At 46.4% G+C, this 12,848-nt stretch overlaps 1 protein-coding gene across 1 annotated transcript in view; it reads left to right on the top strand.

Annotated features, from left to right (window-relative positions):
* The window catches only part of ANKH (ANKH inorganic pyrophosphate transport regulator), a 132,925-nt gene that overhangs the window by 87,151 nt on the left and 32,926 nt on the right, over positions 1 to 12,848 (top strand). The window contains exons 3-6 of the mRNA XM_081288506.1: positions 2,039 to 2,157; positions 5,315 to 5,398; positions 10,786 to 10,956; positions 12,700 to 12,834. Coding sequence (XP_081144632.1) covers positions 2,039 to 2,157; positions 5,315 to 5,398; positions 10,786 to 10,956; positions 12,700 to 12,834 — 509 coding nt within the window. The remainder of the gene's footprint in view (positions 1 to 2,038; positions 2,158 to 5,314; positions 5,399 to 10,785; positions 10,957 to 12,699; positions 12,835 to 12,848) is intronic.

Genomic DNA, 12,848 nt, shown 5'->3' on the forward strand with positions numbered 1-12,848 from the left:
CCTGGCCCCAGTCCCGTGGTCCCCTGCTTTGGTCACTGCAGTCAAGTCTACTCAGCTGGTATTTTGTGTTGCCTGTGACCTTCCCAGGAAACTGACTCACGAGCTGCTCATAGCCAGCCCCACGTGCTGCTCTCTCCCCCAGCACGCCGCCTTTCTCGTCACCCCCGCCCGAATGGGCACGGTGGTGTGGTGTGGTAGGTCAAAACCGTCCCTTGCAGGTTCCTGCACAGTGGACATTTATTGACTGAATGAAAACAACTCCACAATAAACAGCAGCAATGGCACACTTTGCGACAAACTTTCCACAGCTCAGCAGCCAGAGTAGACCTGGGTGGCTCAGCAGCATCTCATTCTGGCTTTGTGCTTCAGTCTGCAGAGCACTGTGGGGAGGAAGCTCTGACCTCCTGCAAGCAGACGGCAGCTCTCCCGTGCTGCCTTCCAGGTCCACTCAAGCCTCCTCTGTCTGCTTGTCCACTTGGTAGGACTCTGATCCAAATGACAGGACATCACAGCTGCCTCCTTCCTTCCTGTCCCTGGCAGTACCTCAGCCCACCTTCCCACATCTCTTCTTTCTGCCTCGTGATGCCCGCTGTTCCAGCTTTCTCTTCTTGCTCCCCCACCATGGCCCCACTACCCTCCTCACCTGGCACTTGGCTCACCTGATCTACCGGCCTTTGGTTTTTCACTTCTGCCCCTCCTTGGAGGACGGGGAGCATTCCTGCAGCCCTGCCTGCCTTCCCCCACCCCAGCTCCACCTACGGAAGTCATAGCCACCCCAGCCTACAAGCTTGAAGTCACCTACTTGCCCCCTGCAACCTCCAGGACTCCCATCGGTGCATTTCAGCATCCTGGATAGCATCCCATGACCTCACTTACTCCAGAATTCCTGTAATTCAACTGATCTCGATAAAGATTAGAGCTTTACTTCACTTTGCCAATTAAGGTGGTAATAAGTTGCCCTACAAACTCTGAGATATGGGAGGATTCTTATTTCACAGAAAGTAAGACTCTGCCCTCTAGCTCTACCTGATTTCAAGGGCACATTCATATCCATAGTTATGACAGAGAACAGCAGGAACACTTAGTGTTGGAGCCCTTATAAAACACGGAAAAGCATATAGATTAGTATTTTCGTGTCCAGCGTTGGCTGTATCAGTGGGGTTGAAAATAGCTCTGTGTTTCATTAAACCTTTGCTAATTAGGATGCTGAGCTAATGCACTGGGATGACCAGTGCCTTTCTCCCTTTATCTCTTGGGCATATATACATTCATCCAGCCCACAGGTTCCAGTCTCACAGTGGGACAAATCGTGACATAGGAGAGACTTCCAAAACACCTCTTGCACGTCATTTTCCACCATGCAAGACTTTACCTAGAGTTGCCACCCTCCTGCCAAGAAACAAAATAGAAGGACTGACAAATGCGAAAAGTTTGCTTTAGAACTTGTATTGAAAAGGCATGTTAGCTTCTGGAAACTTCCTCTGTTAATACCTAATGTGTGTAAGCATTTAACTGCAGATCAGTTCATCATTCATCCTTTTATAATATCAAAATAATACAAATGTGCAACAGTAGGAGATTGAAGAAAATCAGTTTATGGAGAGGAATTCAGTGAGTTAGAATGCAGAAGCATATCACAGAAAGGTGGTCCTGGTTTTCAAAAGAGCATATGTAGTATGCGCCCCTTATTACTTTTAAGCACACACTCCACACAGCCGTAAAAGAACTGCTAATACTGCTATGAACATGGTTATACAAATACCTCTTTGAGTCCCTACATCAAATTCTTTTGGATATGTAACCAGAAATAGAATTAATCATCTGGAATTTTTTGACTTTTTAGTGCTACAGATTGACCCAGTAAATAAAGCCCAGAATGTTAGCTGTGATGTGATCTTCTCTGGCTACAGGGATCTTCTTTTAATTTTTCTACAGCAGACAAATGTTTCATTTAAAATGATTTTGAAGTTCTCAAAGTCAAAAGCATGGAAAAATACCTTTTTAAAGATATTCTCATATGTCTTTTGACCCTTTGCAGCTTATAGCGATTTAGGCTACTACATTATCAACAAACTGCACCATGTGGATGAGTCAGTGGGGAGTAAAACCAGAAGGGCCTTCCTGTATCTCGCTGCCTTCCCTTTTATGGATGCTATGGTAAGTAGGGGACTATTCGCCTTTCTCTTTTAAATGACAAAATATGCATAACATGAAATGGACCATTTTAACTCTTATGTGTGGAGCTCAGTGGCATGAAGAACAGTCATGTTTTTAGACAATCTGTCTTGAGAGCTCTCTTCATTTTCCAAGACCAAAACTCTATACCCATTAAACAATAATTATAATTTTTCCCAGAAACAACCAATCTACTTTCTGCCTCCATGAATTCAACAATTTTAGATACCTCATATGAGTGAAATCACATAGTATTTTTTCTTCTGTGACTGGTTTATTTCACTATGTATGATATCCTCAGGGTTCATCCATGTTGTAGTGTATGTCGGAATTTTCTTCCTTAGGATTGAATAATACTCCATTCTATGGGTCTGGCACATTTTGCCTATCCATTCATTTGCATTGCTTTTACATGTTTGTGTTGGCTGTTGTGACTAATACTGCTATGAACATGGTTGTACAAATACCTCTTTGAGTCCCTACATTCAATTCTTTTGGATATATAATTACAAATAGAATTGATCATATGGTATTTTTTGACTTTTTAGTGCTACAGATTGACCAGGGCCTTATGTGTGCTAATAAACACATGCACTACCACTAAACTACATCCCAATCTGATTTTTAATTTTCGAGGAAACATCATACTGATTTCCTTGAGTTTTACGCAGTCCATCTTCTCGATTTATTTTATGAGAATTTTATGTATTTGCCACAAGTTGTGCCAGGTGGAAAGAAAGCCCATTTGAAAATTTTGATTCAAAATATGAAGTTCTTTTCTGACATATTCAGATCAAGCCATCAGAATACTTCACTGATAATTTACCACTTGTGTAGCCTACACTGCTAAAGTTGTAGAATAAGAATCTCCTGTACACACCAATAAGATTTCCTTACTTGATACCAGCTCTACTATATTAGCTAAGGACTGTTCGTGTCTCTAAATCATCATGATGCCCAGAACAGTACTGTTTTTATTTCCATCTGGTACAGATATAAAGAGACTTAGCGCACAGAAATTTACAGTGATGTCTGATGCTGGAAAATAAGCCCTTTCTTTGGCTCTGCTTTAAATTACTTTCTATTGTCCCCTACCTCAAGTTGCACATGTGTTAGGCACAGGAGTAGATGGACCTCTGTGTAGAGGTAAGGCCACAGTCCCAAGCCCTGGAGCAGGGAGGTGGGTAAAATGCACCTGCTGAAAGGTCTTCAGAAGCCTTAAGTGGTCGGTGGTCAATTATTGCATGGCCTCAGTGGCTCTGAGGGCTCTCTTCTGGTCTGCAAGGAAACCTTAAATATCAAACCAGTTATAACATGAAGGTCTGGTCCTCAGTTGTGGGGATGTCACTGTAGGTGAGAGAATTGGGCCATCTGAACACGTGCACCTGTACTTTCCTCTTACTTGTTGCCAAGTATGTTTTCCCAGGCAAATGATGCAGGGGTACATGTGTGCGGTGGGTACCCTCTCTGCAGCCCATCCCCCCTTCCAGGGAGCACAGGACTTTCAGTCGCCTCATTAGAGAACTGAATGAAGTGACCTTCTTCACATTTCTAAAAGAGTTAAGGCCTGACCCCCGGATGAGGCCACCGTGCCACTGTAATGTCTGTCCTCCTTCTGAGCTGGAAGTGGGAACCTAACCACTGAGAACTGTAATTATACAGTGAATTCCAGGAACTGGAGACTGTTAGCAAAAGCGACTCATGGACTCTTAAAATACCCTGCCTTCCACTGTCCTTCAGTTCTATTTATTTGCCATGAGAAATAGTTTCAAAAACTTAGTACAGGTGGAGCATACCTAATCCAAAAATCCAAATCCTAAATGCTCCAAACACCAAAATTTCTTGAGCACCAATGTGACACCCCATCTGGATTATTCTACAACCCATCTCAGGTGAAACTATGTTTCATGCACAATTTTTTTAAAATGTTGCATAAAACTACTTTTAGGCTATATGTATATAAAGTGTGTATAAATGAATTTCATGTTCAGACTTAGGTTTGAACCTCAAGATACCTCATTATAATATATGATCATATTCCAAAATCTAAAAAAGTTCAAAATTGGAAATACTTCCAGTCTTAAGCATTTTGGTGAGGGATAGTCTGTCTGCATAGCACCAGAACATTGTTGATTGGTAACTTTTCTTCCATGTTTTAAGTCCCCACAAAGACCTTAATATAACAGTAAGAGAACAGCTAATAAAACCTTAAATAATGAGCATTTATAATGAGCAGGTCATTTCTGTCCTCTCCCACCTACACACCCACATCCATACCTAGTAGTGGGTTGGAGAGAGAATATTTGGAAGCCATGAAGCTTGTTATCCAGATGGCTTTCAACAACGGACAGCCCACAGGTGATGTTTGTGAATGTCATCTACGGTTGTATTTCTTTTAACATTTGGCATCCTGAGCCTCTGAGCTGTCGTCACAGGCACAACAGCTGCTGTAGGAAGTCTTGACACAGACCTGGGGAATAGATCATACTTGTCTGATTGTGTCCATCTCAGATGAAATTTTATTTCTAAACCAGTACAAAGGAAAGAAGGAAAATCAGTCCGTAAGCAGATCCCATCGAGAGCATCCGGCCTTCTCCAACCCGGCTGTCCAGGCTCTGGGTTTCCTGATGTGGTAGTTCTTTCCATCTTAACTTCCCTTGAAGACACAAAAGGTCATATCAGGTCCTGCCCAAACCCGAAGACAGTAAAACAGTAGAACCCGAGTCAGCTAGTGAGAACGGTCACGACTATAATCCGCAGAACCAAGTCAGTGCCCTGGTTGTAACTTGCTTCCTGGAAGGAGGGGTGCTTCTGAGATTCACCCTGCTCCAAGGGTGACTGGGTTTCCTCTGCTCTTGCTATCTGATCATATTCCAAAATCTGCCAGGCACACAAACAGAATGACCACACTAGTCTGCATATAATTAAATGTCCTCACTCTTCCACTTAAAAAAATCTAATGTGGATTTAGCCACCAGACCAGGTGACAATAATTTCACCAACCAAACATTTATCATGCCTGTGCTGTGAAGACATTGGGGTGTGTAAAATATATTTCAGGAATACCCAGTAAATCATAATGAGAAACAATATCATCCCAACAGTGTATCTCATGGCAATTTTTTTTTCTTTCTGGCAGGCATGGACCCATGCTGGCATTCTCTTAAAACACAAATACAGTTTCCTGGTGGGATGTGCCTCAATCTCAGATGTCATAGCTCAGGTAACTGTGGTCTTTGTGTCAATCGGAGGTCCTCAGGGTCACCTGGTGAATGACCCACTGGATGTGATAGAGCTGACAACTGATGCCATACTTACGTTGGGGCACAGGGCTGGGGGCGTGGCTCAGTGGTCGAGCGCTTGTCTAGCATGCACAAGGCCCTGGGTTCCATCCCCAGTGCTGCGGCCTGTGGGAGGGGGTGCCTTCATGCACTGCTCTGCAGCACTGGTTCATCAAATATGGACTTCAACAAAGGATAAATGACTAAGAAAAGGAAACCTCCTGTGAACTGAGGGCACTCTACCACTGCAGTACATGCCGAGTCCTTTCCATTTTTATCTTGAGATAGGGCCTTGCTGGGTTGCCGAGGCTGACCTTGAACTTGTGATCCCCCTGTGTAAAAGACTTCAGAGTCACACCTGGTACACTGAACAGTGATCACAGTGTTGTTGTGCACTTGGCCGGGTGCCCTCGGCATAGTTGAGCCATACACAGCTTGTCACTCAGTTCAAAAGTGAGCACTTCGAGATTATTCTTTTCTGGGGATGGGGTAGCAGGGATTAAACTCAGGGGCACTCAACCACTGAGCCACATTCCCAGCCCTATTTTGTATTGTATTAGAAACAGAGTCTAACTGGGTTGTTTAGTGCCTTTCCATTGCAGAGGCTGGCTTTGAACTTATGATCCTCCTGCCTCAGCCTCCCCAGCCTCTGGGATCACGGGTATGCACCACCGTGCCCAGCCGGGAATTATTCTTAAATGGCGTTTCTTATGCGGGTTTCCAGGGAGAGCTGCCATTCACGCATCATTTTCCCACATTTAAAAAGAACCAGGGGATGGCCCCACTCTCTCTTCCTGAGTGTTTGAGGGGGCTGCCCCTCACCTTCTGCTGGGTCCACATCTAACGGCCACACCCATTCCTGATTTTCTCCTCTTCCCTTCTGCTTCCACTGAGAATGCCACACAAAAAAAAACTTCAATGGAAAATTAGATTTAATTCCTCTGATTTATCAATTAGGCTAAGTTCCTACAATCAGAGACTTGGTGGAATGATTGTTTCATGGAGGAGGTTAGACCATGATCTCTTAAGCGCCCTTCCAAATTCTCATTCTAGGAACGTCCCCATGCATTGTCCCTTTCATGCTCCCTCATCTCTAAACCACCTCTTTGAAATAATCTGTTGAGCTGTTAGATTAACCTCCCTAAAGACCAAGAATTAAACTTCCAAATCAATTGCATTTCCTCCGTGGATCATTATTAAAGCAATTTGAATAAGTTCCTGCTAATGCTGTGCGCGCGCCTGGACACAGCTGGCGTGGCTCTTTGATATGGGCTGGTGGGTGTTCTGGTGGGGCTCTTCGAGTTCCCTCCCACTCTTGCCTTCAGCATCCACTGAGAGACAGCTGCTTTGTTCACTCCTTAATTGAAGCGAAGGAAGCTCCTCCCATTTCACATGTTGGCCTCAGCAACCCATGAGCATCTGCACAGGTGCATTATTATAAAGACAAAAAAGAAAACAGAAGAAAGCGCGTAACTTTGCCAAAGATAAATACAGTGGGCATCCAAGGGCAGAAGAAAAAGCTTAGTCGTGAAAGCGCCTTTGCCAGTAGCCCACAGCCTTTCCCCTGCTGGTTTCAGACCTGATCTTGGCCCCGGCCTGGGGAGTAAACAGATCTGGTTCGAAGCAGCAAGGGACCTGGGTGCAGATGCCATCTGGCCTCGGGCGGTTCCTGGTGGAGCAGTTTATTTTAAACCTCACAGTTTGGGTTCCTACCACAACTTGGTTGGGGGAATAAATTCCATTTTTGTTCCCAAGTCTCCCTCCCACCTTGCCAAGCTTCATCTCTCTCATTACCTGAAAGCCTCTGGTGGTTAGTAATTTGGTCATATGTAAATAGATCCTATGCAGCCCTGGCATAGTGAGCAACTGCCAATGATAAAATGAAATTTGTTAATAATGCCTTGAATTTCAGTGGCAACTCTCTTTAAAATAATAACAACAACTTTCCTAAGCTAATTGATTTCACACACTAATACAAAAAAAGCTCTTGGTTTGGTTCAAACATGTGATCACTTTTGGGGTCACCATTGTTGTAATATGGTTCCAGTTGTTAGGCGGGATATTGCCAAGGGGTTTATGAGAAATGTTTCTGTTTTGCTGTGTTTCATGTTCATCTTGACTTTTTTAGCTTCTTCAGTGTTGAACTGAGAATTCTCTTGAGGTCATTTGCTCTCCTTGGGACCTCCTGTCCTCTACCTTCTATGCTGTCATCTGCCCTTGCCCTGAGGTCAGCAAGACCCCTGATGATCAGATCAGACTCTCCCTGCATTATTTTAAAGTCTCTTTGCTACTCTTTTGTGTCTTTTTATCTCCTGACAAAATCCCAGCCCTGAATGGAACCCATGTTGTGGGCCCTCCTTCACCTGCCCCAGGAAGCACATGCTCCAAACCTCCTCACCCGCCCTCAGCTGTGTCCTAGGACCTGTTTCAGAGGGTCTCCACCTGCTGCTCGCTTCCAGCCATGACCTCCATCCTGCTTCACAGAGAAACTTGAACCTAATTCAAGCCCTCTGTGGTGCAGGTGTGATGTGTCCCCCCGAGGTTCCTGTGTTGGAAGCCTGGCCCTCAGTGTGGCAGTAGGCTTAGTGGGGCTTAGGTCATTGGGGGAACACCCTCAAAAGGGATTGTGGGGATCCAGTGCCTGGTTTCCTGCTTTCAAGCTGTGGTCATTTCCCCATGTTCCCTTGGTTGCCACCAGCCATGATATGACACAGCCAAGAAGGCTTGTGTCCTTGCTGGAGCCCACACCATGCTGTCTGGACTTTCAGCCTCCAGAACTGTGAGCTAAGTAAACCTCTTTATACTTTATACTTATAAAGTTAGCCTGCCTCAGGTGTTTTGTTAGAACAACAAAAACAGATTGATACTGTTTTTGATTATGCCCTAGGTCAATAATATTTATCATATGTATATGCCCCCCTATTAAATATGTGCATCCTCTCCCTTTCCTCAGAGCCCTAAGCAAGGCTATCCAAAAGCCTCTATGGCATTTCTACTCAGATCCTTCAATGATGTCTTCAGCCTGAATTAAAGATCTTCTGTATGAACTGTTTGGTTGAGTAAATCTCTGGCATTACCATCTGGTCAGAAACCCAGGAGCCACCCTTGAAAGGTGTCCCCTTAGCACCAGGACTGAGATGTGAACCCTAGAGCTTTCTTAGAGTGCGATCTCTGCTGTTCTGCCTGGTCTGAGGGGTCACCCTTGCCAGCTGAGTGCTGAGAAACTTCCTCACTCATCTCTGTCCAGCTCCCTCCTCTCTTCTCCCCAGGGCCATAGTAGTCTTTTCCCAGTGAAATTCTGACTGTCTCACCACCTGCTTAAAAAACAGCCTCCTGGTATTCTTGTGAGTACTGCATGCTGTCTGATTGTGCCTCTGGAGCTCTGGCCTCCTGGTGTTCTTGATAAAAATCCCAACCCTGATCTTGGCCTACAGAGGGTCTGAAGATTGACAGGCCGGTGGCCTCTATAGCCCTGCACTCTCCTCTCCCCACTTGCTTTCTGTTCTACAGTCAACCAATCACAGCTCCTCCTTGCAGGGCCTGGCCATGGATGAGCCGTCTCCCCCGGGGTCTTTGCGGGTCTGCTCCTTCTGCCCAGGAGAGTGCTCTGCCTCATTGCCCCACCTCCGCCCCACTTGAGCCCTGCTCACTCCTGGCTGACAGCTCCCAGCAGAGATGCCCTCCTCCCCTGCTGCCCCACACTCTGTCCTTCTCCACCCATCTGCCTCACTTGGGCTGGCAGGGCACACTCACTGGATCATTGTATCATTCCTCCCTTAGACTGTCAGCTCTGCACTTGGGGACGCTGTCATGTCTTCCCTTTGCCTGTCATCCAGGTCCTTCTCCTTGGCCCTGCTTGCTCTGCGGGCTTCTGTCTTGCAGAGCCTCCTGACAGCCTGGGAGTTTCCTGGACTGGGCAGAGGAGGTGTTGATCTTCACAAATTCGTTTTTCACAGTTTTCAGCCACTAAACATTCCCATCGTGGTTTAGGCTGTGGGTTTTGCAGAATGTGAAGCTTGCTGTGGAGATACTCACCCTGAGTCTGCGTGTGAGGGCACCTTAGGGGATTTCAATCAGATGAATCCTCGGGTCTTGTGTGCACACCACAAAGCTCCAGTCTCCTGCGCCACCCATGCATCCCAGCAAGGCGTCCTTCACTTAACACACTGCAGTGGTCCACTTGGAAGCAGCCATCACGGGGAGAGTCGTGGGCATCCTGTTTCCATCAGGGTCACTGTGTCCCTGGCACAGTGTGAGGGCTGCCTGGATGTGTGTCCGCTCACATGGCCTGTGCTCCAGGCCGCCTGGTTAGGTTCACATGGCACCTCTGAACTCCGGGCTGCCCTGAGGACTCAGTGACGAGGTCAGCCTAACTGCACTTCAGAATGACAGCCTGGGCACACATGTCCGTCTGTGCTGAGAGCAAATCCCCCTGGCATCTAAGACTTTGATTTCCTTCAGAGGAGATCTCTCCATCGTCGCTGCTCTGAGCTCCCTGTGGCAGAGGGAATCAAGGTCCTGGTATCACAGATCCTGGTCTGGCTGCCGATAATTTCGCAGCCCATGGACACTTGGCCATTGGAGTTGTTGGTCAGGAATAAGCCTCCTGCCCAATTACCTAGCTTTTCACTCAGTATGCTTCCAGAACCTTCTGAGCATGGGTCCCAGGTGGTCTCTGGGCAGAGGCTGGACTGATTCTCTGATTTCTGCAGGATGGGGAGGTGAATAAGTTATCAGATTTGCTTTAGAGACTGTACCATCAATAGAGATTGGTGCTTTATTATGATTTTAAGCTCTTGCAGCTCTGGTAATTTCAGCCTCTTCCACTGGTAGAAGTAAGTTAGTACCTTAGGTTTTAATTTAGGTGGTTTTATAGTAATTCCTGGGAGTGCATCTGGCAGCATTCTAAGTGACGACCATTTTAGGAATGTTCATGTCCACTTGTCCATGCATCATCACTGACCTCCAGTGCTCTTTCCTCAGGTGTTAGTTATGTGTGCACCCCAGTAGTCAACCTCCACAGGAGAAAGCTCTACCATATTTGGATAGGGAGGTGGGAGGTCAGAGTTTCCAGATGTTTCTTAAGATTAGCCTTAACCAGAGGCGCAGTTGCTTAAGGGAACCTTAATGGTGGATCTAACAGAACCAGGGTGAGTTCCTCCAGTGAACCCAGATACCTTCATGGGAGTCGTAGGAGAGCCACGTGGAGCCACAGCTCACATTTCTGCCCTCTCCATCAAAATCAAGGTCCTCACTGGGGAGGGTGGGCCTGCACCTTGCCGCCCGCCTCTCTCTCCTCCCACTGACCGCCCCTCCTCCTCTCTCGCAGGTCGTTTTCGTAGCCATTTTGCTTCACAGCCACCTGGAATGCCGGGAGCCCCTGCTCATCCCCATCCTCTCCCTGTACATGGGCGCGCTTGTGCGCTGCACCACCCTGTGCCTGGGCTACTACAAGAACATCCACGACATCATCCCTGACCGAAGCGGACCAGAGCTGGGGGTAGGTCTCTGCAGCAGAGTGGAAGCTTGCATTTCACACCTGCGCACGACAAGCACTCGGTGCCACGAGCACCTCCTCATGGTGTTGTTCCCAAAGGCCTGGTGCCGGGTGTCCTCAAGGGAAAGATGGTGAATGAACTCTGGGGGTGGAAGGGATCTCAGAGGTCACTGTCCAGCCTCCCCATGGCCCCAGGAGGAGACCGAGACATAGCACACAGTGTCAGGCCATGGATGGGTACCACACTTGTGCTTCCTTTTACTCTCTATGGTGAGTTATTCTGCAGTCAAGAAAGCTTTAGGACCCTGGCAGCTCTGAGTCCACGTTTTATGATTTCTAGTTGCATAGCAGGCATCTGGACTGTGTTCATAATTTCTGTAGTCAGTGCCAGTCTCTTATTCATGAACCTACTTCCTAGAGACCAGAGTCTTTGGTACCTTGGGGTGACAGAAACGTTGAGATACGGTCTTTACCTTCGAGCAGCTTTGTAGCCTACATGGCAGGGAACGCCAACACAGAAGCAGGCATTGGGCGTGAGCCCCCGACAGCACATGAACTTTAATGAGAATGTGAGAGCTTCCAAAACCAGGGAAGGGGCCAGGGATTGGTCTCGGGAGCCTCCTTGGAGGAGTCTGATTTGCCTTGGAAGTTGAATAAGAGACAAGCAAGAGTAAGATACAGATCCTCTCCCAGTGGCCATTCTGTTCATCCCAACAGAACAGCAGCTGATTTATTTAATGCTAAGAGTTCCACCCACAGGTGTTGGGCATCGTCGGGTTTGTTTCCATTCAGCTGTAAGGCAGATAAGAATGCTCATGTGTAGCCCTGAATATATCACCACACTCCACCACCTGCCCCCCCTTGACCACACATCACTTTTGTCATGTCAAAACAGTAATCACGTTGACCACTTACCTCTACCTGAGGTCAGACCATCAGTGGAATCCTCCCTACTTATTTCCACCACTGGGCCAACCACATCAAATTGGTCTTTACAGTAACAATCCATCTCTTAACGTCCAGCCACCAGCAAAGGGAAATAAATCAAAGTGGTGAGATGGTTGTGTGATGTAACTCTTACCCTTTCAAAGAATCAAGACCAAAATTGCACGATGAAAGCAAGGCTTTGCCAACAGAGCACACACCTTGGCTGCAGAGGTCTCAGCAAATCCCTTTTCTTTCTTTTACTTTGCTTATACTTCTGAGTAGTTTATGTGCTTTCTGTGAAAGCTTTGAGAGTAAGAACCCTGTAGTCAATTCTCAGAGTGCAGAAATAATTAGGCATATTGATATATGCTGAGTGATTCCAAAATAGATTATAATAATGTTCTATTTCTAAGAGCAGCCTCCTCCTGACATGTCTTCTAGCCGGTCAGTGTGGTGATACAAACAAAGACTAATTTCAAACCTGTTTCTCAGGCCGTGGGCCTGGGTTACACCCTGGCTAGGGATTCCCTGGATGGAAGATCGTGGCTAGGAACCATCAAGCTTTGGTGCCTGGGTTGATCTCACCTTGGCTTGCCAACTGTCTGAAAAAAAAATAAAACATATAGTTATTAATTTCTAATAACTATATGTTTTATTTTAATTCAACCTGGCTTATCCAGAGAGGCATGTCCTTATATTACTGTTAAGTACAGTGAATTGACTCATGATTGGCATAAGAAGAAAAAGCTTCCATTCTAAGTTGTTTTTCCTGTTTTACTTCTAGAGCTTAACAGACTTTAATTCCATTTCTTAACGCAGGGAGATGCAACAATAAGAAAGATGCTGAGCTTCTGGTGGCCTTTGGCTCTGATTTTGGCCACACAGAGAATCAGTAGGCCCATCGTCAACCTCTTTGTTTCCCGGGACCTTGGTGGCAGTTCTGCAGCTACAGAGGTAGGCATGTGGCT

This window comes from Spermophilus citellus (assembly GCF_964194105.1).
Source record: "Spermophilus citellus genome assembly, chromosome: 1".
Classification (NCBI taxonomy): Eukaryota; Metazoa; Chordata; class Mammalia; order Rodentia; family Sciuridae; genus Spermophilus; species Spermophilus citellus.